This window comes from Zychaea mexicana, assembly GCF_025766255.1.
Source record: "Zychaea mexicana strain RSA 1403 chromosome Unknown BDB00scaffold_23, whole genome shotgun sequence".
In the NCBI taxonomy this organism is placed as follows: Eukaryota; Fungi; Mucoromycota; class Mucoromycetes; order Mucorales; family Lichtheimiaceae; genus Zychaea; species Zychaea mexicana.
The window spans coordinates 44,105-69,518 of record NW_026516686.1 but is presented as its reverse complement, the minus strand read 5'-3'; the positions used below and the strand labels follow the sequence as shown (position 1 = coordinate 69,518).

The 25,414-nt window shown below is 42.8% G+C and overlaps 8 protein-coding genes across 8 annotated transcripts; 5 read left to right on the top strand and 3 right to left on the bottom strand.

Annotated features, from left to right (window-relative positions):
* Positions 1-1,827: 1,827 nt before the first annotated feature.
* Positions 1,828-4,490, top strand: BDB00DRAFT_870741 (pre-mRNA splicing factor syf-1; the record flags this gene model as incomplete). The annotated part of the gene is made up of 6 exons (XM_053126747.1): positions 1,828-1,851; positions 1,935-2,213; positions 2,316-2,510; positions 2,588-3,799; positions 3,879-4,064; positions 4,164-4,490. The coding sequence occupies 6 exons, from the start codon at positions 1,828-1,830 to the stop codon at positions 4,488-4,490; spliced, it is 2,223 nt and encodes a 740-aa protein (XP_052981291.1).
* BDB00DRAFT_266844 (uncharacterized protein) lies at positions 4,437-5,704 on the bottom strand. Its single transcript, XM_053116716.1, has 5 exons — positions 5,289-5,704; positions 5,164-5,207; positions 4,927-4,994; positions 4,767-4,847; positions 4,437-4,678 (listed from the first exon to the last, which is right to left on the bottom strand). Exons 1-5 carry the CDS (start codon positions 5,493-5,495, stop codon positions 4,614-4,616), a joined length of 465 nt encoding a protein of 154 aa, XP_052981290.1. The 5' UTR covers positions 5,496-5,704; the 3' UTR covers positions 4,437-4,613.
* A 410-nt stretch (positions 5,705-6,114) lies between these two features.
* Positions 6,115-7,537, top strand: BDB00DRAFT_815535 (SAM-dependent RNA methyltransferase). The gene is made up of 4 exons (XM_053122914.1): positions 6,115-6,208; positions 6,375-6,868; positions 6,954-7,064; positions 7,140-7,537. Exons 2-4 carry the CDS (start codon positions 6,553-6,555, stop codon positions 7,343-7,345), a joined length of 633 nt encoding a protein of 210 aa, XP_052981289.1. The 5' UTR covers positions 6,115-6,208; positions 6,375-6,552; the 3' UTR covers positions 7,346-7,537.
* Positions 7,538-7,562: 25 nt separating this feature from the next.
* Positions 7,563-9,916, top strand: BDB00DRAFT_815534 (uncharacterized protein). The gene is made up of 10 exons (XM_053122913.1): positions 7,563-7,829; positions 7,940-8,076; positions 8,188-8,278; positions 8,381-8,505; positions 8,583-8,655; positions 8,769-8,915; positions 8,995-9,056; positions 9,173-9,418; positions 9,533-9,656; positions 9,746-9,916. The coding sequence occupies exons 1-10, from the start codon at positions 7,701-7,703 to the stop codon at positions 9,851-9,853; spliced, it is 1,242 nt and encodes a 413-aa protein (XP_052981288.1). The 5' UTR covers positions 7,563-7,700; the 3' UTR covers positions 9,854-9,916.
* A 1,758-nt stretch (positions 9,917-11,674) lies between these two features.
* BDB00DRAFT_815531 (uncharacterized protein) lies at positions 11,675-14,884 on the bottom strand. The gene is made up of 7 exons (XM_053122912.1): positions 14,459-14,884; positions 14,333-14,383; positions 14,161-14,209; positions 12,858-14,035; positions 12,551-12,796; positions 12,011-12,487; positions 11,675-11,940 (listed from the first exon to the last, which is right to left on the bottom strand). The coding sequence occupies exons 1-7, from the start codon at positions 14,792-14,794 to the stop codon at positions 11,806-11,808; spliced, it is 2,472 nt and encodes an 823-aa protein (XP_052981287.1). The 5' UTR covers positions 14,795-14,884; the 3' UTR covers positions 11,675-11,805.
* On the bottom strand, positions 14,798-18,854 carry BDB00DRAFT_815525 (V-type ATPase, V0 complex, 116kDa subunit family). Its single transcript, XM_053122911.1, has 13 exons — positions 18,607-18,854; positions 18,437-18,515; positions 18,077-18,312; positions 17,512-17,934; positions 17,228-17,440; positions 16,860-17,144; positions 16,589-16,792; positions 16,448-16,528; positions 16,048-16,323; positions 15,778-15,984; positions 15,592-15,709; positions 15,328-15,499; positions 14,798-15,226 (listed from the first exon to the last, which is right to left on the bottom strand). The coding sequence occupies exons 1-13, from the start codon at positions 18,727-18,729 to the stop codon at positions 15,136-15,138; spliced, it is 2,508 nt and encodes an 835-aa protein (XP_052981286.1). The 5' UTR covers positions 18,730-18,854; the 3' UTR covers positions 14,798-15,135.
* Positions 18,855-19,181: 327 nt separating this feature from the next.
* Positions 19,182-21,924, top strand: BDB00DRAFT_815522 (uncharacterized protein). The gene is made up of 5 exons (XM_053122910.1): positions 19,182-19,543; positions 19,624-19,876; positions 20,126-20,433; positions 20,523-21,168; positions 21,264-21,924. The coding sequence occupies exons 1-5, from the start codon at positions 19,514-19,516 to the stop codon at positions 21,719-21,721; spliced, it is 1,695 nt and encodes a 564-aa protein (XP_052981285.1). The 5' UTR covers positions 19,182-19,513; the 3' UTR covers positions 21,722-21,924.
* Positions 21,925-22,006: 82 nt separating this feature from the next.
* Positions 22,007-24,744, top strand: BDB00DRAFT_870734 (tyrosyl-DNA phosphodiesterase-domain-containing protein; the record flags this gene model as incomplete). Its single annotated transcript, XM_053126746.1, has 11 exons — positions 22,007-22,075; positions 22,175-22,307; positions 22,429-22,454; positions 22,543-22,686; positions 22,859-22,919; positions 23,037-23,053; positions 23,172-23,257; positions 23,355-23,709; positions 23,800-23,939; positions 24,208-24,406; positions 24,490-24,744. 11 exons carry the CDS (start codon positions 22,007-22,009, stop codon positions 24,742-24,744), a joined length of 1,485 nt encoding a protein of 494 aa, XP_052981284.1.
* Positions 24,745-25,414: the final 670 nt, after the last annotated feature.

The window sequence follows — 25,414 nt, the reverse complement described above, 5'->3', positions numbered from 1 at the left end:
TCGCATTGTAATAAACGCTGCTGTATGAGCTGATCGGGGCTGAACACAAAACATTTGATAGTATTTCTGTGCTCTCAAAGCGTTCAGCAAGCGCTGTACTCTCTCCAAAGATGCATACTGCCTGTGATAACCAGGCATATTACCAACGAAAGTTTCTTTGCACGAGAGCCAGTCGTACTGTCGCACATCACCTAAGATTTCTTTCAAGCTTATACCATAGATTTAGATAAATGATGACGCCGCATTTAAGTAGCGAGCCGAATATCAACCCAGCAATGAGTCCCTCGTTCCCACACAATGTTGATGCTCCACTAGCTTCCTGTAGCAGGTAATGTGGGGTCTTGAGCCATCACTCTATATATATAGAAGGTAACAAATAGAAGCTTTACCCACGTAAATTTGTGATCAGTGTATCTTTTTATACCCATCGTTGACTCAGACTTTGGGAACGCATTTGAATGATAATGCTAGTTATGACTAACAAAGAGCATAGGCTATAACAACACGGTACTAAAAGTAATGGGTTGCAGCTAATAGAATGTACGTTGCTTTTACCTTTTACCTATTTCCAACTGCATTTGTTTTGCTGCGATCAGATCGGCAATATCAACTATCCAACCTACAGCACCGAGTCACTGTGAATAGCAAAGTTGGCTAATTAAAAGGTGAAGTGGGAACGAAAAGCAAGTGCTCTCTTCTTAAACAGAAATAGAAGCTCTTTCAGAGAAAACTCCTGTGCTAGTATCGCAAGTAGGTGCAGTGACGTCATGTGTATAATCTTGTACCAGTCCACCGTTGAGATAATATTACTTGTAGTCCAGGAACCGCATGGCGGCATATGGTGAGAGTGCGGTGGAGGTCGGATGATGTTATGTTAAGGTGTGTCGTCTCCTCGTTGGCGCATCCTGGAAACGGATGCTACTCTTTGCAAGTGGCATACCTGCTTAGAGTAAACCACGCCTTTCACTATGAACTATTATCATCCATTTTTCCCGAATAAAAATTCACTGTTTATTGCCATCTTACTCCATGTTCTTCAATGCTTTTTTTGTCCTGTTTAAGTAAGTTACTCCCTCATGGATTGCTAATATAGATCATCATTCTATCTGATGATTCCTGATTTACTCCAACTCCAGATGAATACCATAACGGTTTTCGTCATCATGGCTTAATATATAAGCGCGGGGTTGTTACGATTGCATGCTTTATGAGGAGATTAGTGGGCCCAGTATTATGTGCGATACCTACGACAACACTGAGCGATTGCACATAATTCATACTAGTAACCATCGCATAGACTGTGGCTGGCCACATTTAGCGTTGAAGTCTCATCAAAAGGCCCATATTCCTTTTACAACAATTTATTCCAGAGCAATTCTTTGAAGCCCACTTTTTACCAGAAGCACGAGCGCATACAGACCAATAATACACACATATGATTGCGGTCAACAATGGCATGGGAATGCTCGACAATAACTGCTGCCCTACATATAATAGCCTGATTATAAAGTAGCACTTACCCACCGCTCTCTTTTCCTTTCACGACATGGATATATGTTTCTGTACCTTTACCACTCTTTATATAGTCGAAATGCATCTTTATTGAGTAAGACGGAATACATGTTTGGGAAGGAAGATACGAATTATGTATATGATAATGCAAAGCCACTATGGGTGGATATTGCTGTTACATAAACGCATTATTTCTTTTCAGCAGCGCTTTTTTAAAAAGTGCCAGAGGGGGTAGTGGTAGCCTAATTCCGGTTCGCTCGTTTTTCTTGGAGACTTCCACACACCTTCTTTTCCTCATAACAAACCCGCCGTCCAATGTCAGATCTAAGTCTACCGATCGTGAGTGCAACAGGACGCAATAAATTTCAGAATAAAGATCAGGCTCTAACAAAACTTGTATAATCTCTTATCATTCCATCAAGAGCCAATTCGACATTCCTTACGAAGAGGAACTGCTCCGTAATCCCTTTTCACTTCGAAGCTGGCTTCGATACATTGATCACAAACGCACAGGCACTGTTCAAGAGCAATCATTTATTTATGAACGTGCCATTCGGGAACTTCCTGGCTCATACAAGCTTTGGAAAAAATATCTGGATCTTCGACGTGGAAAAGTACGCAATCTGAACCCGGTCAAGCATCAAGCTCACTATGAAGCCATCAACAAACTTTATGAACGCGCATTGGCACTGCTTAACAAAGTAAGATTGACTTTTCAATTGACGTCTTTTAACGGAAAACTATTATGAAAAAAAAGCAGACTAACGCATTCTACGCGTATTTCTTTTCTTTGATGGCCGTAGATGCCACGGATTTGGTTAGATTATTGCGAATTCTTGTTGCAACAGCCTTTCGTTACGAGAACACGACGCACATTTGATCGCGCCTTACGGGCATTACCAGTAACTCAACACTCTCGCGTTTGGGATTTATACCTTGAGTTTGCAAAGGATGCCGGTGGCGAAACTGCCATTCGTGTTCTTCGAAGGTATTTGAAGGTAAGAAAAAGCAAACTCAACGTAAACGATAGAAACGGAAATGACTAAACTTGATGCTCTTCTTTTATCATATTTAGTTCGATCCATCTTATATTGAGAATTACGTCGACAGTTTAAACGATTTGGAACGCTACGACGAAGCAGCTGTCAAACTCGCCTCGATTCTCAACAACTCCAAATTCGTATCCGCGCGAGGCAAATCTCACTATCAGCTCTGGCAAGACTTGTGCGAACTCCTCGTCAACCACTGCGGGGATATCACGAGCGTCAAAGTCGAACCGATTATTCGCAGCGGTATCAAACGATTTACAGACCAAGTTGGCATGCTCTACTGTCGACTCGCCATGTACTGGATCAAGATGCGCCAACTCGAAAAAGCACGTGACATTTTTGAAGAAGGCATCACGACGGTTCTGACAGTACGCGATTTCACAGCCATCTTTGATGCCTATGCCGAATTCGAAGAGGAAATGATCACGACAAAGATTGAAATGGCAGCTGAACGTGAAGAGTCGGGCGAAAAGGATCCAGAAGAAGATCTGGATTTGGATTTACGGTTATTGCGGTTCGAGCGGTTGATGGATCGACGTCCGTTTTTGGTGAATGATGTGTTACTACGTCAAAACCCGAATAATGCATTGGAGTGGGAGAAGCGTGTCATGTTGTGGGGTGACAATAAGGAAAAAGTCGTCGACACATATACACGGGCAGTCCAAACGATCAATCCTAAAAAAGTCCATGGCAAGTTCCAGCAACTCTACATCAAGTTTGCACGCTTCTATGAAGACGGTGGAGATCTGGATTCGGCCAGAGCCATTTTTGATAAGGCCGTCAAGGTCAATTACAAGAATGTCAATGATTTGGCTGAAGTCTGGTGCGAGTATGCGGAATTGGAGGTGCGACATGATAACTTTGATCAGGCGTTGGATGTCATGGCACGTGCTACTTTAACGCCGCGTATCCCTGGTGTCAACCCCAAGATGATCAACTTTAATGACGACACGCTACCGGTACAAGCACGTGTGTTCAAGAGCTTAACCCTGTGGGGATTCTATGTCGATTTAGAGGAGAGCGTTGGCACTGTCGAGAGTACCAAGGCTGTGTATGACAAGATCATGGACCTGCGTATCGTCAATCCCCAGATTGTGGTTAATTACGGTACATTTTTGGAGGAAAACAACTATTTCGAAGACTCATTCCGAGTGTATGAACGTGGTATTGAAATCTTTGGATGGCCGATTGCTTTCGAACTGTGGAATATCTATCTGCAACGATTTATGAAGCGCTATGTAAGTTTCTCTAACTTTTCTTATACTAGAAAGGTCGAGAAGCATTTTTATTAATTTGTTCCATTTATGCAACCTTTAGGGCGGCACTAAACTTGAGCGGGCAAGAGATTTGTTCGAACAAGCACTTGACAAGTGTCCACCCAAATACGCAAAGTCAATCTTTCTCATGTATGGTCAGCTGGAAGAAGATCACGGCTTAGCGCGTCATGCCATGCGGATCTACGATCGAGCTACCAAAGGTGTTGCGGACGAGGATCGTTTGGAGGTGTGTGAATTGATGGAGAAGAAACCAGAAAATGATACGCATGGAATTTTCACGGGACAGTTTCTGATCTAATATTTTTTCTTTCACTACTTGATCTAGATGTTCAACTACTATATTGCTAAAGCAACAGCATCGTTTGGCATTGTCGCTGCACGTGAAATTTACGAACGTGCCATCGAAAGTCTACCAGACAAGGATGTTCGCCCCATGTGTCTCAAGTATGCCGAACTGGAACGAAAACTGGGCGAAGTTGATCGTGCCAGAGCCATTTACGGCTATGCTTCCCAATTCTTTGATCCCAAGGTGCAACCCACATACTGGCAGACATGGCATGACTTTGAAGTCCAACACGGTAATGAAGACACGTTCAAGGAAATGTTACGCATCAAACGAAGTGTACAAGCCCAATACCACAGTGCTCTGTAATATCTCTCTTTATATTATTTTCATCATCATCATAGTAGCTAAAATACACAAAAAAGGAGGGAGAGGGATATGACAAAAATAAGCATTGTTCTTTTCTTCGTCTTCTTTTCCGTTTCAAGATCTTCAACTCAACAAGTATGAAAGGGCATACTTGTTTGCTGCTGCATCATCACTGCTTGTTTGGAGTTCTAATCCGCAGGGAAAGGAAGAGAGCAGATCATCAGTTCTTTGATACTACTCCATACATGCGTTTGTTATGATGTCGGTTTGCTTTACCTTGAGAATTCTCGTTGCTGTTGGAGTCTATTTCGTCTTGTGCTTCCGGATGCCCTTGTTGACGTGCCAATTTTGCCCAAACTGTATCAAGCCGCTAGGATTAAACCGCTTTTCTTTTTGTATTCTCAAGTGCCCGAGGCATATTGTTTGTCCTACTTACTTAGGCCACAGGCATTACATAAAGTTCGCGGGCCCATGGGTCCTTTACGCCATTCTGGTGTCTCCGTGCTATTTAATGCACAGCATATTGTGTGTAAATGAACGCGTGTTTCTTGATAAGCAAATCTCATTCTCACTATCCACACCTTGCATCCCCACTTTTTCTTCACTCCCTTCGTCATGTTTGTTTGGTTGCGCAAAAACAAAAAAAAATGCGAGAATGAGTTCTTTTCCTTACCTTTGGCAAGAATGGCATTGTTTTGGCTTATCGATTGAGGGCTCCTTTAAATATATGCAAAGTCAAAAACCATGTAATGCCTTTACATCTTTTCCGCCGCTATCGCTCATATTTGATTTTCTTACCCTTGACCGCTTGGACAGTTGTGCTGGCTCCTTTTGATGTTGTTGCTGCCGTTGTTTTTGTGTAGGTGCACGAGCTGGAGCAGGAACAGGCGGAGGGGGAGGAACAATAGCTGTGGAGGAAGAGGAACTGGAGAAGTTGCTTATTTTAGAAGTACAAGTTGGCTGTTCTAGCCATTGCTCTCTTGCATCGTCCAATGTACGCAACATTCGTCTCGTGGTGTCAATGAGTGTATCAATAGTGGGTAGCTCATTATGTTTGACATGCGAAGACAGAGTGCCGCTGACCTGACGTGAACAGTTGTACACCTTGCATGTATATTTAAAAAAAACGCGACTCTTTCTTTTTAGTGTTTCATGCGAGGAAATGATGATTACTACTATCGGAAGGAAGAAGAGATAAAGCACACCAATTCCATATCATTATCTGCTCGCACTTTATTGAGACGTCTTCTCGACCGCGGTAGACTGGGTCCTGGTTCATCGCCTTGTTCCCGATCATCCGTCATGCGCCGTCTGGTTGATCATTGTTGGAGTATAGTATATCGTCAACGGAAAGTAAACGATGCTGTAGTGATATGGTGTGGGGGGGGGGCATGATAGGTAGGGTCTAGAAAGAAAGAGAAGCACTAGTACCTGACGGGTTGTGAACGTGGTGTTGCTGTCGTTGTCATTGTTGTCGTGCCAGTATTGTTACTGCTGTCTTGAGACGGTGGTGACCGTGAAAGCATGACTTTATATATAGGGTATGAACACGGGCAAGGGAGAAACGAGAGAGAAGAAGAGAAAGGGAACAAAGAAGAAAAAGGGAACAAAGAAGAAAAAGGCGAGAGAGCGAGAACAAAGAAAATGGCCAATGTAACACAACCATCACCACTCGAATAACACATCATCCAAACCTTGAGGGCTTCCTTCCACTCGCTCCTATTTTAACATGCTTATTATAACCCACTATCGAGTTGATCTCCTCATGTTGATTGATGCAGTACTAAGAGAGCCCCCCTTCCTCCTCCCGCTCACTCTCCATATCTCGTGAGGATAACGTGCTTTTAGAATAACTTGACAGAAAAAAAAAAGTAACTATGCGCACCTTAATTAAAGATTTACGCTCTCTCGGATGCATATCCCGGACCCGTTTTAACATGCGTTTTCCTCAGCGGAGATACTGTTTTCAATAAGCTGCCGAAAAAGAAAAAAAAATCTTTTTTTTTTCCCACTCTTGTCCAACCTTTCAAAAACGCGGGAAAGAACTAATATTAAAAAAAAAATGTCAAAATTCATTGTGGATCACATGGAAGACGGCATGCACGAATGGTGCGTGTTGGAGTACAAGCACATGATTATGGTTGTTGGCAAGGACAACATGTACTTTTCGTCCTTGTCCGATGCTTGTTTGGCCACCATGCCCGAGGAACTCAAGGAGGCCCACTTACACAAGGAAGACACGATGCACTTGCCCGGCATTGATCCCAAAGAGATTTGTTTGTTGGACCCTTCTGCTACCGAGCCTTTGAAGCCTGAGGACGCCGATACTTACAAGTACTTTTTGTTCGGTGGTATCCTTGGTGACGACCCACCAAGAGGTATGGTATTTGCATGGGAAATGATGTGCGACGAGTAGAGAGATATGGGGAGGATGATAACTCAATGTTTGACGCGTATCCATAGATCGCACCAAGGAATTGCGCAAGCTTGGATTTGCTGGAAGACATCTGGGTCCTATCCAGATGTCGACGGATACCGCGGTTAATGTGACTAAGCGCGTCGTTGTTGATAAAGGTATTGTTTTTCCCTAAACTAATGCAAGAAGACAGATCCCAAAATATACTCAACTGGTCATATGCGTTATTGTAGTGCCTTTGGATAAGGTGCCTTACATTGATAGTCCCGAAGTATTCTTCTCGAAACACGAATCCGTCAACCTGCCATACCGCTACATTGCCGAAACCAAGGAAGTCACCACCAAGGACGGTCAGAAGAAGACGATTCGCAAGCCCATCATGCCACCCGGTATGATGGAGCTCATCAAGAAGGACAGTGAGCGCACGTTGGACTTTTAATCAAAACTGCTCTTGATCCCCACATATATTTTTGACGTTCTCCCCATCCAATATGCTCTTTCTTCGTCACCTTTATTTTCCACCTACCCACATTTTTAAACCATGCAACACACATATGCAGCGCTCTTGTACAGTAATAATAAACAAACCAAAGAAACCCCTTTCTTTCTCTGCAAAGAAAGTTGTACGTACTTTAAAACATTCCAAATATTGTAAAAGTGTCAAAATGGGGAATTTCAGCTATTGCTTTCTGAGCTTGTAAAAGAGTTTACTAGGAACTGAGAAAAATCACTCTCCTTGATATAACACACCTTGAAGACGAAACAAATATCTTTTTTTCTTTCAAACACTCACCATGAGAGCGATCACGCTATATCTTAACAGTGTCAACCAGCAAATATACACCGAAAACGGTCACCGACTCTCACAGCTCTTATCTTTATCGCATTTACATGTCCAAAGCTTATTCGACCTAAACATTGATGTAATTATATACACCTTTTTTTTTTTTACAATTTCTTAAGTCCACGGTATAACGCGTCGCGTTTCATTGGATTCGCACAATTTATGCTCTTTATACTTTTTAATGAATAGATTGAAACGATTGAAAATGCGTGCAGTAGTTGCATGCAGCCTTGGGACGATATAATTGCACTGCATTTGAGAGCTGCGCTTTTACATTCCAAGAATCAGCACGCTTTAGCATTTCACACTCAAAAAGAACTCGTACAGTAAGTTCCACTTAGTATCCTGTGTGTGTGTTTTATATGCTATGATATATATATATATAGATGCGTGTCGTAGAAGCTAATACATAATTTGTTATTTATGGAAAAACTCAGGATGTTTCAACGAGCAATGGCCAATTTCACGCAGTGGTGCTTGCCAGTATTATATGTTGTTAATAACGATCTACGTGCACTGGCTCGAGAGGTATTATACATGTAGTTTTCTGGAGACGCGCGCGGCTATTGATATACAATACCCAAACAAGAACGGGAAAGTGAACTTATGACTTGATATGTAACATTGTAGGCCGACCGACATGCTAAAGTATTAATGACAGACGATGAAGAAGCAGGGGAATCGACGCAACGCAAAAAGCTAGAAGAAGCAGCCAACGTGATGAGCAAATCATTTACACTCTGTATAACGGATAGGTAAAAAAATATTTGGGAACTATGTTTGCTGATGTTGTCTTTAATACTGAATTTATTGCGTGCTCTGTTTTAATCAGAAACGCCCTACAAGTATCAAAGAAAGTCGGCACCTACCGTATGGTTGGCTTAATGTTCCGTACCTATTTCCAGGTATATTAACTTTGTGAGGAGGGGCCATCATTTCAATGATCCCTTGCTGCTGTGTCTGTGCGTTCTTTTTAGTAACAAAGCTTTATCTTGAATTGTTTGTGTCAAAATCTCAGTTGAAGCAACAAAACCTATGCAAGAACATCCTAAGAGCAGTACGAGCAGCGGATTTGCCTGAAATCGACTATTTTCCAAAGTGCGACCGTGTTACTTTTCGCTACTATCTGGGTCGACTCTATTTCTTACAGGAAGAATACAGCAAAGTAAGTGAAGAAAGAGAGTGCTAAAAAAGCCTTTTTTTTTATTTTTTTTACTCACTTGCAATTTTCCCCGTTTACAAAGGCTGAAAATGAGCTTGATCTGGCTTTCAGAGAGTGCTCCAACACAAGTGTCAAAAACAAAGAGTATGTTTTATCCTCCCTTGGATCTTAATGTTTATGCAATCGCTCTCAATCACACAAAAGTCCTAGCTACAACGTCAAACGAAAAAAAAACCAACCAATAATATCATGTTCTGTAGGTTGATTTTACAGACCTTACTACCTATCCGACTCATGCGTGGTGTAATGCCTAGCAAGAAATTACTCAAGCGGTTCCCGAAAATCAAAAAGACCTACGGCCATATTGTCGAAGCGATCAAGTCCGGTAACATTGACGTGTTTAAGCACCAATTACAGTTAGCAGAACAAGTGTTGTTTCGTCAAGGAACGTATTTGGCCGTAGAGAAGGCACAAAATATTGCCATGAGACAATTGTTTCGTAAAGTGTAAGCTAAACCTTTTCTCGCGCTTTTTTTTTTTATGATTGCTAAGTGTTGTCGTTCGTAAAACAAAAAAAAAGAGGCACATTTAAACAGATTTATATATTTTTTATTTTGTAGTTACGTTCATTTAGATAATAATCCTCGTATACCCATATCTACATTCCAAGCTGCACTGAAAATATCTGGAATTGAAGTGGATATAGAAGAAACCGAGTGGATGTTGGCCAACATGATCTTCAAGGTAAAAGAAACAGAAAATGATTGAAAGGGAAGGTGGATCGACTCATTTCAGTTGTTGTTGACGAATTTCCTTTTTTTTGTTTCCAAAAGGGTTACATGAAAGCATATCTTTCCCACGAAAAGATGTTTGCTGTGCTTAGTAAAGCAAATCCGTTTCCTCAAGTATCAAGCATTCCTTTACAAACGTTAATTCAGTAATAAAACAAGAGTGTCTCTAGTATTACCACATCATGTCAAATGTTTGAAATAGAAGAGCTTAGTAGTAGTAGTAGTACTTGTTGTTGTGCGTGCTTCTTGATGCGACACTCATACAAGGCAAGCAAAAGCTAGCACTAGGGTACGTCAGAGAAGTGAACAACATGCTGTTACGTCGCCAACAAGTCCGTGTACGTACGGACAGCGCTAAGCCTTGGGTGGGGGGAATGGATAAGAGACGAGTGAAAGACCAGGTAATGACGACCATCAAGACAGTAATAGGAGGACAAGCATTGAAGAGTCAATACAGAATTGAGATCAAGCCCGAAACGAGAAAGCAATACAGAAGAAAGCAAGAGTACGACTCTCTAGCTTTGATCAATATGAAAACACATTCGAACGAACGACATGCTAGTTACCCATTTGAACAATGGACCTTTTCTTTGAGGGGCCCTAGCGTGTATGACACTATTCGATAGCTGCTTCACTTTTCTTTGCATTCTAGTAACTGTTCTCGACTCTGAGTTTGTTGCTTGTGAAGCTATTCAAAAACCCGCCCAGGCTTCTTTTTACGTTTTTGTGATTACTTACTTGTAACCAACTCGAGCTCCCCCTCGCTACGTATTTACTGTGTATCCTATGTTCTGAAGCATCAAGATGAGTGATTGTTCTTGACAATACCCTCCTCGCACTTTTAGATTCATTTTCACTTCTTGTCATTCGCTGAGTATATCCTTGTAATCCTGTTTCCCGCTGTGCTCCAGCCTCTACAAAACTGACACTACATCCTAGATAGCTTGTCCGTCGTATGTATATCTGATTTTGAATATCAGCTCCCCATCTTCCAATTGATGTCTATTTCTAAGACAGAGGGTTGTGGTGTTGCTTAAATGGTCATGGATTTTTGCTATTTTCACCTTTCGATTGCTTTGAGTATCAGCTATCTCAAACTGATAAACTCAAGATGTTTCCCTCTTATAGGCCAGTCGATGATGCGGCTTGATTATAGTAAGGCTTCTTGACATCCCCCCTAATGGTTGCAGCAGCTCCACCAAGCTGGCTTATGGCTGTTGCTCTTCTTTGTCCAGTTGGTAATTTAAAGCGCTCCCCCTCAAACCGACCATTGCCTCGTCGTCCGTTGGGCAAAATGTCGCGTCAATCGTGTCAGTCCTCGTCCAAAACCAGCAATCGATCTTTTTCCCATCTTTGTAGCTGGGTGCATTGATGATGTCTGCGTCAAGCACCCATAGGCCGTGTATCGGTTTGCTGGTGATCAGTGACAAAGTCGATGGTATACACTTTGACGATGTGGCCCTTGATACGGTGTGTCAGCTCCCTCATATACTTAAGGTACCTTGAGCTCTATGCATGTGTGTCTTAAATCATGAAAGCCGTTTAAAACTCTCCATCATCGACTCTTCAATAAAAACGACAAGAGCTATATACTTCTTTATCTTGAATGTGTTTTGTTTACATGTCATCAGTGCAGATAGACTTGATGCTTCGACAAACACTTTCCAACCCAGAGCCTTGATGTAGGCAGCAGGAACTTGACCCTGCCCATACAACATCGATTATTAATGAGTGCATTCGCATCTTGACAACGTTGAATTTATTTCACATGACTTGACTGTAAACGCCTGCACTTGATAAATGACTAAGGAGCCACGATATCCATAGATCTCGAGTTGTTGACGAAATTGGTACCTAAGGAACCAGTTCTTTGCAGCAACAAAAGTTGAGAGCGATGCATCCAATTATTCAGAATGGTAGTATAGCATATAAAGCAAGCATCATCAACATGGAACACACATAACATAATACCAAAAACAAAATATATACACCTCTTTTATACATATATAAGCCAAGTCATACATACAGAAGAGAGAGATAAAGGAAGAGAGAGAGAGAGAACAAATACATAGATACAAAGTCTCAAATTTATATATTAAGCATTACCAAACTTTACATTTATCAGGAGGATTCATTGGGGTTCCAATAGGACAAGAAAATGTTTTTGCAAAGTGCTCCGAATTCATCAGTGGACCGTTGACCCTCCATCGATCTGGTGCATGATGACTCGTATGTAACTAAACCAAACGAAAACAATTAAGAAAGCTAAGATGTTTCATGACCCTTTCGAAAAGAACACTTTCATACCTCTTGCAACTTATTCTCCAAAGTGCTCTTACTACACCGCATGCGTGCATAATTAATATAAAACAGTTGATCACGAGACCAGTCATCCAATCCCGGTAACAGCCTATCGTTGCTATCCTTGACTTGCCGGCTTTTTTTCCATGTTGCATAAGCTTGCAACAAACCTCCCAAATCAGCAATGTTGCCATCCAAAGTCTGTGTTCCGTCCACAGGATATGTCTGATGGTTGGGTCCGCTCACATTGAACCCTGCATACTGTCGTTCGAGACACGATGCAGCTGTATCAAATGCTGCTTGTGATTCGCTTGACCACCAATCGGTGCCGTGTTTGCCCTGTGCATCGTAGTGTCGTCCTCCTCTATCGAATCCATGCATAATCTCGTGGACGATCATGGCACCCAATGCTCCATAATTCAGATAGTCCGGTCCGTTGGGGTCAAAGAAAGGGGGTTGCAGCATGGCTGCTGGTATTTGAACCTAATATAAAACAATATGAGAAAAAGAAAAGCTTCGATTGATTGGGTAAAGGAGAGTTTTTACCTTGTTAAGAGCACGGTTATAGGCCATACCCACATGCTGAGGAACAAGATCCCATGAGCTACGATCAATGGGTTGATGCAAACGATCCCAGCTATGCTTGACTTTCCATTGGCTAGCGCTTTGGACACTTTTGAAAAAGCTTTCCCGGTCAGGTACAACATCTTGATAGAATTCGGCGAGTGCGATCGGTGAGCGGGTATCTGGCGCTACCGTTGGGCAGCTTACTTGTCGATCTAATTGCTGTATCTAGAATGGGGTTTTAGCGAATGGAGAACAGTACTGGCAAGTCTTTTAATAATGTTCTAACCTTATCAAGCGCAGCATTTCTGTCTTGTTCGCTTACAAGCCAAGGCACCCGACCCAATCGTCCCGCCACAGTTTCCGTCAACTGCTCCACCATGGCCTCCGCCCTTGCAGTCGTTTCGGTCGCATCTTTATCCCGCAACACAAAATAGCGACCCAACAAAAAGCCCAACGAACGATCGACCTGGGAAAGACAAAACTGCCAGCGTGGCGGCTTGGCTCTTGCTTCCACGCCAGACAATTTGGCATCCAACTTGCGTCGAGGAGCGACAAACATATCACCCAACGTATCCAAATACCGCCACAGCGAACGCCACACCAGATACATTTGCAACGTGCGACTGTTGCTTGCCTTGAGCACCTGGAGTCCGCCTGTGATTAATTCGGGACGCGGGATCCAGACTTGCTTGGCATGCGATGCACCGACGGTGTCAAACACTGTGGTCCAGTTTAGATAGGGCGCTGTTTGTTGTAGCTCTGTGATTGTCCAGTAATAATGCTGGGGTTCTTCTTGAGCATGATGGTGATCGTCGTGGAGGGATTGTAGCGCCAGTTCTTTTTCGAATTCCACAATACGACGCGCTGTTGCTACTGTGCTCCATTGCTTCCATCCAAACTCGTTGTGGGTGTCCTGTTTGAATACTAGCTCGAGCATCTCGGTCACCATCTGCATGTATGCAGCAACAATGTCAGGGTCGTCATAGTACTCGCGGGACGGTAAGCCTAGCTCGCCTTGAGATACAGACAAGGTTGACATGTGTGGATTCTCTGGATCGGGACCCATGTTGATCTTGAACAAGGCCCAGATGTCGTTGGTTGCCAAGTAACTGATGGCCTGGCTTAGACCATCGACAGGTGCACTGACATAGTAGCCAAGTGGTATATAGTGTCGAATCGAACGAAACATGTCGTATAATGGCTCAACCTTGTATTGATCAATGGTATCTTCATCCATGCATGTTTCGTAAAAGTCTTGCAGTTTTGTAAACAGCTGTGTATCCAGTATACGGTCCGGTGCTGGCAACGAAGAACCGTCGCCGTTGTTGTCAAGCGGGTTGGCGTCGTCAAACGAGTGCATCAGTATTTGATTCAGTTGGTTCTTGATTTTCTCGTCAACTCGGGTTTCAACGCTTGTCTTTGGCTTGTCTTCGCGCAATGCATGTTCTTCCATCCAGTTGCTGCCTGTGTTGAAAATTCAATGTTGTGTGTTCTTTGTTTGCGTATGTGTGCATACATGTGTATGTGTGTGTGTGCTTATGTTTGGGGATGTTGCGGGGATTATTGCTGAAAGCAATAAAAAAACTTACACGTGTATGCATAAAAATCACTGCACGGATCAATGTTTGGATTGACGTCCTAATTGTTGTGATGAAAGAAAAAAAAAGGGCATTAACACATTCATGCACACATTTCCAGGAACCCAGAAACTATGGGGTGGGGGATAACTGCCAACTAAACAATGAGAGTAGCACTTCTTACTTGCAGGATCTTGGCTGCTGTCAAAATACAATTCGATTGCAAGCAGTACGACTATGTAAAGACGATGTAACATGTAATCTCTTTTAATAAATTTTCTCACACACGACGTTTTAATATGCATTTTACCTCATTCTTATCAGGAGGAGGTTGTACTACAGGCGGGTCGCTAGGCGTTGGTGAAGGGCTCGGAACAGGCGGTTGCAACCGATCGTCAAAACTACTACGCGCATACAGTCCAATAAATACGCATAAAAAGATGAGCAGTATTGAACTAATGAAAAACATTAGTTTTTCAAGCGATGTGAATTGGCCTGGTTGAAGGTATAATGGGTAACGGTATACGCCGCTGCTACTGCCATAGTCGGTTATCTCTTCATTGCTACGCTCGGATCGATTGTCTGCTGATTCGTCAATGCGATTGCGTGATAATAGCGGTGCACGAGTTTCATCCGACAATGCCATAAGTGTAATATACGGAGTGTGGGAAGAACAAGAACAAGCCAAGTAAAGAAAGTAAGAGAGAGAGAAAGAAAGAGAGAGAGAGAGAGAGAGAAACTTCTCTGACAGCTCAGGATATAGCAACAACAACAGTGAATATTTAATAGATATGGCTACTCCACACGTGACACAAGCAAAGCAACCAGCAATCCGACAAGAATGCACGTAAATCTATTATAGCATGTTCTTGACAAAGGCAAGACGAGCACAGGGCTGGGGGAAATGACTGACTGTAGATGTGAATGGTTTTCTTTTTATTCCCCACCCCCTTTCGTAGTATGGAGCTTTGTTTTATACTTTATATTTTACTCGGATTTGGCTTCCAAAACAGTCTTGAAAGCGAACGGCTCAAACTTGACACCGTCAGCCATGTAGAATTTACCATCGAATTCAACCCTAAAGAACGCAAAACCACGTGAGTGAACATCATCTCCACCCCGCCACTTGGCGATACAATAGCAACAGCATTCCCATTCTTTGTGTGGGCAGATACGTACCAGTGCAGACGCAAAGTGTGAAGGAAGGCAGACAGACCCTCCATGCCCAACAGAATAAAGATGGTAAGCGAAAACCACATGGCGAAACCGATCACCAAGCCAACAACGCCGACCACGCCGCTGAAGCCGAACCAGATCTTGAAGGTCATGTCCCACAAGACACTCGACAGTTCTACCAATGTACAAAGAGAATTAAATTACTACTTTGTGTTCCGCTCTATTTCCTCCAATGAAGAGAGAGAGAGAGAGAGAGAGGATACGTACGGGCGTGAGCAAGAGACAAGGCCCACAGACGGAGATATGAGGCAGTGTTGGAAATACAGTTGAGACAGAATTCAATGGTATGGATGGTTTGATGGATCATGACTTCAGAGAACTCAAACTAGAAAAAAGAACAAAGGCCCTCCGAATGAGTATCTTTCTTTTTAAAGACAACAAAACCAAGCTTACCTCTTCTTCTCCCTCATCATCCTCTTCAGCTTCATTCGAACCGCCAGCACGGCCGTTCTGTTCTTCATCATACGCAACCTCGTCGTCGGCAGCAACGGTCTCGTAGTGATGCTTGCTGTGTTGCTTCTTGAGGTAGTATGGCTTGGCAAACCACATCCATGGGACACAGATCAATGCAATGAACAACAACATCATTTGGACGGGACCCTTTTTTAAACCAGAATGATTAAAAGAACTTTGTCCCGTAGTAGTATCCAACAACGTTCTTACCTGGCCGGGGTAAAGCTGCTCCTCAGGATTGATGTTACCAGGAGAAAGGAACATGTAGATCAACATGTTGAGCAAGTTGGGTGGCGCGTTATGAATATGGTTGCCATTGTCATCCAAAGCCCACCAGTCGACACTCCATTTGTACAAGATACAGAACACCAAGTAGCCGAAAATGCTGGACATGAACAAGATTTGGGGAAGGAACTCCAACCAGATAAACATCTTGTTCTTAAAGTTGACATGGTTGTAGACTTGCAAGCAGATACCGAAAAGCATCTAGAGAAAGCCATCGTCATCGTCAGTTTGTGTGTGTGTGTGTGTGTGGGGTTTCTTCTCACTCAGTCCAAGGTGATATTAAGGGGAAACGGAATTGAAACAAACAAGTTTTTGTGATACAAACATGGATTACGCCAATGATGATAGCCTGTTTCATCTTGTAAGAGTTGGAGAACAGCAAAAAGTTCTCGGAACCGTGCCATGACTAGAATGTAAAGGTCAGTGATTTGAAGCTTTTATCCGCTAATTAGAATTCTATACATACTGGATCAAAGCCAAAGGCATAGACATGGCCATTCGATGTGGCTTCCACGGTATCGGTGGAGTTGTATTCAATAGGCCAATCAAAACCGGACTTGAAAAAGTCAAGTGACAGCGAGAACATGTCGTTGTAGACGAAACCAACATACATGGAGAAAAGACCCATCAAGAGCACCATGTAACGACCGCTGAAGAACATGCTAAAGATCTAGAAAAACGATCATGAGAAAACGTTAGTAAGGCTTTCTTAACCCCCCAGAATCAAGATAACTTACATCGTTGTCGACCTTGGCCAACTTCTTTTCATACAAAACAAGGTATAATGCAAACAGGAACATCAAGAAACCATGTCCAATGTCACCAAACATGATTGCAAAGAGGTAAGGGAATGAAATGATCGTAAACAGACCAGGGTTGACTTCTCGATAACGGGCAATGCCATAGGCATCAATGACGGCCTGGAAGCCTTCTGTGAATTTGTTGGTACGATGGTATGTAGGAGGTTTCTTTTTGGTCGTCAACTCGGTCAGAATGGATGGTAAGTTGGTGCCAGATGCTTCCTAATCGTTTTCACCCTCTTGCATGTTAGTTCTCTACTCATTTTTTGAATACACACAACAAAGACAAGAGAGAAGAGACGCACCGTAGCATTTTTGAGAGCATGCTGGATAATAGAAATATCATTCGTAGCACACCATCCTTCTGCGATCAAGCACTTGCGATTCACATCATAGTTGAACAAGTTCATGGTGTGATAGATCGCCTTTTCCTTGCGAACCACAGTGGTCCACGAGGAAAGGTTTTCTGCAATCTTTTGAAGTTCAGCGCGTCGAGTTTGGCTTGTGTTTGAGAGAACCTACACATTGAATGTTTAGTTTCAGAGTCAATAGGACTTGTGCACCTGTAACAAGCTTATATTCTTCTTACATTGTTCAAATCTTCAATACGGCTGGTGACTTCAAGATATGCATCACGTCGCTTATCGGGAGAGTCATCGACGGTATACAAAGTAGCGCCCAAGCTTTGGGAAATCTTTTTGATCTTGTTGATGATTTCTCGACCGTGCGCAAAGATGGCAAACACGTTCTTGTCCACGACCTCGTCGGAATCAGGGTCAGTAATGGGCTCGTCGATTTCAGCCGAGTTCATGTACAAATTGCCACGGAGCGAGCGCCACAGAACACGTTCAAAGGTCTGCATGCGTGCACGCGAAATAACGCCGGTGACGTAGCCCAGGTTGAGTCGGCCCATTTCGTCGTGGTTTTGTTGTTCCACGTCGTGTTCCAATAATGGCGTCGAAGCGTCACCTTCATCCATCGAGTTACGGATGGTATCTTGACGTGATTCAGCCTAAATACACCGCCCCATCGGAACCCATATCCAACCCCCCCACCGCAGTTCCAAGTTGAGTGTTGGTTTCTTTATGAACATTTTACACGCACAGACTCTTTTCGTTTGTAATGATCAAGGTCCTCTCTCTCTGTATTTTTACCTGTTCAAAGAAACCACCTGTCTCGCGCAGGACATGTCGGAGTTCGGTGAGTTGCAGGTTGCGACGCTGAAGCGTTTCATACGAGCCGTTCATTTGCACGATACGGCCTTCGTGCTCCTTTAGCTTTTCCTCAAGATCATCGATTTCTTGAGCCGAGCGTGCACGCGAACCATAGGCAGCTGTCGTCAAGGATCGACTAGGAATTTCTGCCTTTTCAATCTGTGTATTAAAGAAGCCTATAAGAGTCATAGCCACCCCACCACCCCCCCCGGGTTGTTATGTATAAAAAATAAGGGTTAGGAGTTTCGTGTTTCAAGTTTTTACTTTTGCCGTAAAGCTATTTTATTTTGACACACGTACGGCAAAGACGTTCCATTTCGTCCAGTCTTCTAATTTCAGAAACGAATGCTCGTTGGAATGCGTTTACTTCGGGATTGAGCTACAAAAGAGATGGGCAGGTCAATGCACCGCTTTTCTTTTTTTTTTTGTGTCCATGGCGTTCTCAAACATTACAAGTCAGAAACACTTACATCTCTAAACTGCACCTTGCCAAGCTCACCCAACTCTGCAACACAAGGTTGGGCTACCTCTGCAGGAATATACAGTTGTATAAGTGACATCTCTTCCGAACGGAAGAGTGTAGAGGGCGCCATGTTTTTATTTTTTATTTTTTTCGTCACCAAAGGGCAAAAAAAAAAAAGGAATGGCAGTAAAAAAAGAGAAAAAGAAGTGGGGGAGGGAGAGAGACGAGAGGGCGGAAAAGAAAAACCCAGCAAAGAGAAAGGGCCTGTGGGCGGCGAATCGTGTAATCTTATGCTTTGGTTTAGTGCGTAGTAGTAGCAACAAATTCATGTTCAGCTTATGTCATGTCATCTCTCCCTCCTCTCTCTCTCGCAATGAAACTCTTTAATTTTTTCAGGGTCATTTAAACGTGGCAAGCTAGGCATAGAAAGCGAAACAGTTACTAGTTTGGCTCACTCTCTCTGTGTGTGTGTGTGTGTGTGTTTGAGCAGGGCTTTCCCTGCTTATTACCCCAATTTTTACACTTGATTAAATCTTCTGGAATATAAAAAAGTGCTGGCTAGTTGGGATTCTCCCCCCCCACCCTCTTTCTTTCTTTCTTTCTTTCTTTCTTTCTTATCCAACAGCACACTTGTGTAAGCTCAACGCGTTAGTTATACATCGTCTCCACATAGTGGTCATTGTTGCTGTCGTATCAAAACTGTAGTAGCTACCACAGCTGTCCGGGATAAACCAACAACAGCAGCAACACAAAGCAGAAAAGCCCATCCTCTTTTTATCTTCTTCTTTTCGGGTGTACATACATCACCAGACGACGACGACATACCCCAACCTCTTTATACTACTACTACTACTACTACTACACCTTGTATCCTTCAACGTGATATCAACCCTGAAATAAGAAAAAGAAAAATAATGCTGAAAAACCTAACTCGCATAAAGCAGGTAAAACCTATCATTACTACTGCTGCTGCTGCATCCTATTTGACATATATATTGAAACTGGGAAAAAAAACAATACATAGTGGACCGGTGAGCGATTAGGTGCATCCAAACCAACATTACAGACCGAGGATCTTCAAGAACTCGAAGATCAGCTGGACACTTGGCATGAAGGTTTCGAACAAATGTACCAAACAATCAAACTGTCCCATGCACAACTTTCGAAAACGAAAACTCTAATACAAGAGTCGAGAACAAAACACACACCCCTCTCTGCGATTGGAGATGCTTGGTTGACGCATGGCAGTGAAATAGCTGGCAGCTCTCCCAAACTAGGTAAAAAGAAAAAAGAGGTGCAACCTATTTCGTTATTTTTTATTATGTCGATCCTTTGTCTATCCGGGACGACGGGGAGCGCGGTTCTTAGGCCCTCCCCCCTCCTCCGACGCACATGTTCCATATCTATCCTGCAAAAAAAGGCGTGTTGATCGGATCGCCGATATCAAACTAACCAATATAATACTAATAAAATATATAATGGGTACGGGATACTATTTATATATATATATATATATACATTATTAGGTGCAGCATTGTCGAACCTCGGTGAAGCGGAAATGAATATTGCAGTCTATTTTGATCAACTGACGCTCCAACTGGGCACCGACTACTTGACACTCTTACGCGACAGCAGAGCATGCTATCACAAGATTGTTGAACTGCGCCGAAAACTCGAAACACGACGACTCGATTATGCAGCCCATCTCAGTCGACTCCAGAAAGCGAAAAAGGAGAAACCGCAGCTTGAACAATTGTTACATCAATCGAAAATGAAATATGAAGAGACGCAACGCGATTTGTTGACGAAAATGATTGAATTGGAACAGTTCAAGGTGTGTGTCTTTTGTCGTCATTGTTTGTCGTGTGTAGAGTTGAATAGACATCTTTTACTAATATGGACCGGGAATAATCATTGAAACAGGAGATGCACCGTGATGCATTACATGACTTTATGGATCTGCAGATCGGATGCTTCCTAAAAGCGGCAAAAATCCTGCAAGACGTAAAAGACGATTGGCCACTAGGACCCGAATACGATGATGACAATACCTCTTCATTAAACAACAACAATAACGATGATAGCAGCAATACCGGAGATCATACTAAACCTTTAGCACCAACAGCAATTGATTTGAAGAGGACAGCATCAGCATCAGCAGCATCAGGGGCAGGCGCGACAACAACAGCAACAACATGTGATGGAGCATGTTGCAAAAGCAGCATCAACAGGAAATCGACGGATTCTGCATTCGAACAATCCACCGTTGCCAGCACCAATAATGATTACTATCGACGACCCTCTATTATTTCTGCCAGCAACACGAGTAGTAATAACAATCACTATCTACATCCAGCTGACCGACAATCCATCTGTTCATCCAGTACGAATGCTTCATCAGCAGCATCCTGTACGAGCGCATCGGCATCAGCAGCTGGTTCGCCGCCGACTTTCAACAGTAATCAATTACGCCGTTCTCTTTCGGATATGGGATCACAACAAAGTGTCAAGTCAGATGATGTCATTTCTAAAAGAGGATCTTCAAGTAGTGTTCCATCAAGACAACAATGTAAGTTACTATTATATGTTTAAAAAAAAATCCGAGCGTACAAATGTAAGATGGACTAGGTATACTCAATCTCGGGAAATGTTGGATGCACCTAGCCATCTCAGCCAGCAGTCCATACACCAAATTACGACGAGCACTATACAACTTCCCTGGCGATCACGATGAAGACCTTGCATTCAGCCAAGGGGATATCATTACAGTGTTGGAAGAAATCAACGAAGGATGGTGGTCCGGTGAAGTCATTGACAAGCAAGGACACAAGCACTGTGGCATATTCCCGTTAAACTATACCGAAGAACTCGATACGCCTGACGTACCACCACCACCACCTCCGTTACCGAGTAAAGAAGACTGCAATCTATCACAAGAATCGCAAGTGCATCAGCATGTAACAACAACACCACGACCACAGCAGACTCTGAATCACAGCAACACTACCACAGACGATACTAATAATAATGATAATGCTCCGACTGCAACAACAGCAACAAAGGATGCCAGTAATACTGGCGCCCCAATACCCAATGATGCTGGCAGTGCATCCCAAATATAAGTCATCTCAACATGTAGTATCATGGAGGGGTCCTAGTAATTTTCCTTCTTGCTGTATTGTACCCCCCACATTGTCACCATCATATCCACAAACTCACTCAATCCCTAGTAGTAGTAGTACCATGTTTATGTTTAGAAATACCCCCATCTTTTTTCTTTGCGCTGAAAAATACCATTGTGCATACACTGTAAAAAAAAGTCAGTGAAATTCCGTTTCTCTTTTCCTATTTTCATGCTTGAAACGCGGGTGGTACGAACATAAAAGAAAGTCTATTACAGTGATCTCATGAGCGCTACACAACAGCAAAAGACAACACGTCCACGACCCGACGATGCTGATTCAGAACACGATCGCGTGCGCTATTTTTTTTTTTATGTTCACTATGGAAAAACCACAGGGTGGGTTCTTTCGATCGATTGATTGTCTGATTCTCTTTCCCATGGAAATGTCTAGGACGACGACACCCATCCTCTCAAGAGACTCAAGACTGCTAATCAGCAAAACGGTCCACGAGTTGAGCACGTCGACACAGGAATCCGACTACTCGCTTCCAATGCTGCGTCGCAAGAAGAGAATGTTGGTTGTGGTATACATATTTCTCAAGTTCCATAGGAGTAGTACCCCTTATATAGACAACAGTATATACACTACACCCACCGACAAGACCCGTTGGTATTTTTTTAATTGCTGATATATATTCACTATAGTACGTTTGCGTGACCTGTTATATCATGTAAGTCTATCGTTTTACTCATGCGCAAGAATGGAGAAAAGATTCAGCTAAAAAAAGTGGGGTCTGTAAACAACGGGGGAAATGATAGGATGATCTCGAACGAATTGTACAGTTTAACTTTACTGTGGATCTCGAGTATTTGATGCAAAATATACATCCGGCTGTTCGTACCAAAATTCCCGTTACTGTCATCCATGGTCATCGATATGATGAAAGTCGTGCTGCTATACAGGTATATATACATATATAGAGTACCCCAAAAAAGCTGCTGAGCACTCCATGGCTAATAGTAGAGAGAGAGAGAGAGAGAGAGAGAGAGATATGTCGAAATGGGATGGGGATGAGGCGAGTAACTCTACAAAAAAATAACTGCGATGGTTGTATTGGAATTTCCATCTATGCAGCAAGAAGCAAAGCGCTGGCCAAACGTGCGATTAATAGCTCCATATATCCAAGACAGATACGGTAAATAATGACAATGATGAGCCATCCCCACATCCCACATTTATGTCTGTAATAGAATGGGACAGACCCAGGTTACTTGCTAACTTGGCATTTTGCTGTTTCCACCCCATGATACAGGGACACATCACACAAAGGTAAGAAATACGTTGAAAAAGTCCAAAAGAAGGTCCATGTTGTATCATGGCTGCTGTTGCTAGAATAAAGGCTTTCACGATGATTGCTCATCATCATGTCCTTTTTATCCCGCTTCAGGCTATGCTCTTGTACTTTAACCGCAATGGTTCCAAATCCATCCGGATGGTGGTGTGTACTGCAAATCTTTGTCAAGACGACTGGGAGTAAGTTGTGATGATCTGAAAACCATACTTTTTGAATGTATTGTTTTGTGGCATTATTGATAGCAAGTTCTATGTGTTACCTGCTATACCTATGTAGAGTGATGACGCAAGGTGTTTATCAAACCCCACATTGCCCGTTAAAGGAGACTGGTGAAGAATCAACATTGAATGGCAACGAAGGAACCATTGTTGGCTCGGAATTCGGCTCGCCCTTTGAACGGGACCTCATCAACTACCTGAATGCATATGGTATAAGCTTGAAAGACATCCGAAGTGATGTGCGACAGTACGACTGGTCCTCGTGCAAAGGAATACTCATTGGTTCCGTGCCTGGTTATCACAAGGGACCCACAATGCATCTTTGGGGGCTACAGCGCTTGGTGAATGTTTTGAAAGCTCATGTTCACTTGGATACCGAATGCACCAAGGATGGCTCGACTCTTGTTGCACAGGTAATATATATACACAAAGAAGCAACAAAATGATGAGGAAGTACAGCATGTTGATGGTTTTTTTTTTACTTGTCTGTTTCCATGGGACAGTGCTCCAGTGTTGGAAGTCTACGCGGCAAATGGTTTCAAAGAGATTTCACGCGTTGTATGTCCGAGGCTGAGAATTCTGATATGGCCAAAAAACCAGAGATCCGTTTTATGTATCCAACCGTTGAAGAGGTTTCTCAAAGGTATTGTGATCAACCCCGTATATTCTCCACTGCTGTGAGATCAACAATATTACTAAGTTTGCTCTTATTAGCTGTACAGGCATCGTATCAAGTGCCGGATTTTTACGTCTTGAAAATAGTACGTATAACATTGAAAGTCTATCGATGTTGTTGGCACTCAAAAAATTTCCTCTTTTCGTTGTGTCATTGACCATCACCCACCACAACACGCAGATGTCTATCAACAAAGCAAAAGCTGGCTTGATACGCACCTTTGTAAATGGATCAGTGTGGATGCTGGCCGACAAAAAGTGATGCCACATATCAAGACATACACCCGAGTATATGGATACAACAGCATCGCATGGCATCTGTTGACCTCTGCGAATTTGAGTCGTGCAGCATGGGGCGAGTTTCAAAAGAACGACTCTCAGCTCTATATCAAAAGCTATGAGCTTGGCGTATTCATTTGTCCTAGTTTATTTGAGGTAAAGAGCATTGCTGTTTATGCATTACCCTTCTTTCGTAGTGGTAAAGATAGATAGCCTTAAAAAAACATGATTGTATCTAGAACTCTACTACAAATGTCCAAATGCTGGCTGCTACAGTTCAAGTCCCAAGACCAATACCCAATACGCTTGTTGTTGACGACGACGACAACGATAATAATAATACTAATAATAATATTACAACAGCAGTAGTACCTGTTCGATTGCCGTATGATTTACCGGTTGTGGCATATGGAAAAAACGATCTGTGTTACACAAGGCAATACTCGCATGATGCTTATAACCAGCTTTTTGGAACGGGTTATAGCAGCCCATAACCAAGTCGAACTAACAGGGTTTTCCCAACAAGTAATTTCGCAGCCAATAGAAATAAATGTCGCAGGCCAATAAAAATGAATGTCGCTTGGCAGCAAAATTCAAATACACCGAAGCAAACGCTTTTTAAATTACACCGAGCGATGAATTGGTCCAATTGCCTCTACCACGCACTCTCCAATCGCTTGTTTCAACATGGAAGATAGCGTTGTTTAACTGCACCAAAGTGTAGTAGACCAATAAATTTAGTGCTTAATGACATCTGTATGCTGCTTTCAAAGGCAAAACAGCCTCTTTTTTAATTACACCGAAGCACCAGCCAACTGCCTTTTAATTACACCGAGCGATAAAATGGTCCAATTGCCTCTACCACGCACTCTCCAATCGCTTGTTTCAACATGGAAGATAGCGTTGTATAACTGCACCAAAGTATAGTAGACCAATGGATTTATGTGTTTAATAACATTTGTATGCTGCTTTCAAAGGCAAAACAGCCTCTTTTTTAATTACACCGAAGCACCAGCCAACTGCTTTTTAATTACACCACCGAGCCATGAAATGATCCAATTGCCTCTACCACGCACTCTCCAATCGCTTGTTTCAACACAGAGGATGGCGTTGTTTAACTGCACCAAAGTGTAGTAGACCAATGAATTTGGTGCTTAAAGGCAT

What these genes read in the sequence shown, in the direction of transcription:
- BDB00DRAFT_815534 (XM_053122913.1), top strand. Translation starts at nt 7,701, where the DNA reads ATGAGAGCGATCACGCTATATCTTAACAGTGTCAACCAGCAAATATAC. An exon ending in ACTCAAAAAGAACTCGTACA is followed by an intron (nt 8,077 to 8,187) that starts GTAAGTTCCACT and finishes GGAAAAACTCAG; the next exon opens with GATGTTTCAACGAGCAATGG. An exon ending in TACGTGCACTGGCTCGAGAG is followed by an intron (nt 8,279 to 8,380) that starts GTATTATACATG and finishes GTAACATTGTAG; the next exon opens with GCCGACCGACATGCTAAAGT.
- BDB00DRAFT_815522 (XM_053122910.1), top strand. Translation starts at nt 19,514, where the DNA reads ATGCTGAAAAACCTAACTCGCATAAAGCAG. An exon ending in ACCTAACTCGCATAAAGCAG is followed by an intron (nt 19,544 to 19,623) that starts GTAAAACCTATC and finishes AACAATACATAG; the next exon opens with TGGACCGGTGAGCGATTAGG. An exon ending in TGTTCCATCAAGACAACAAT is followed by an intron (nt 21,169 to 21,263) that starts GTAAGTTACTAT and finishes GGATGCACCTAG; the next exon opens with CCATCTCAGCCAGCAGTCCA.
- BDB00DRAFT_815525 (XM_053122911.1), bottom strand. Translation starts at nt 18,729, where the DNA reads ATGGCGCCCTCTACACTCTTCCGTTCGGAAGAGATGTCACTTATACAA. An exon ending in CGAAATGGAACGTCTTTGCC is followed by an intron (nt 18,313 to 18,436) that starts GTACGTGTGTCA and finishes TGACTCTTATAG; the next exon opens with GCTTCTTTAATACACAGATT. An exon ending in TGGCCAAGGTCGACAACGAT is followed by an intron (nt 16,793 to 16,859) that starts GTAAGTTATCTT and finishes TCGTTTTTCTAG; the next exon opens with ATCTTTAGCATGTTCTTCAG.
- BDB00DRAFT_815535 (XM_053122914.1), top strand. Translation starts at nt 6,553, where the DNA reads ATGTCAAAATTCATTGTGGATCACATGGAAGACGGCATGCACGAATGG. An exon ending in TGGTGACGACCCACCAAGAG is followed by an intron (nt 6,869 to 6,953) that starts GTATGGTATTTG and finishes GCGTATCCATAG; the next exon opens with ATCGCACCAAGGAATTGCGC. An exon ending in GCGCGTCGTTGTTGATAAAG is followed by an intron (nt 7,065 to 7,139) that starts GTATTGTTTTTC and finishes GCGTTATTGTAG; the next exon opens with TGCCTTTGGATAAGGTGCCT.
- BDB00DRAFT_815531 (XM_053122912.1), bottom strand. Translation starts at nt 14,794, where the DNA reads ATGGCATTGTCGGATGAAACTCGTGCACCGCTATTATCACGCAATCGC. An exon ending in CAGCAGCCAAGATCCTGCAA is followed by an intron (nt 14,210 to 14,332) that starts GTAAGAAGTGCT and finishes CACAACAATTAG; the next exon opens with GACGTCAATCCAAACATTGA. An exon ending in TGATTTTTATGCATACACGT is followed by an intron (nt 14,036 to 14,160) that starts GTAAGTTTTTTT and finishes TTTTCAACACAG; the next exon opens with GCAGCAACTGGATGGAAGAA.
- BDB00DRAFT_266844 (XM_053116716.1), bottom strand. Translation starts at nt 5,495, where the DNA reads ATGTTGCGTACATTGGACGATGCAAGAGAGCAATGGCTAGAACAGCCA. An exon ending in AACTGTCCAAGCGGTCAAGG is followed by an intron (nt 5,208 to 5,288) that starts GTAAGAAAATCA and finishes ATATATTTAAAG; the next exon opens with GAGCCCTCAATCGATAAGCC. An exon ending in ATGTAATGCCTGTGGCCTAA is followed by an intron (nt 4,848 to 4,926) that starts GTAAGTAGGACA and finishes GGCTTGATACAG; the next exon opens with TTTGGGCAAAATTGGCACGT.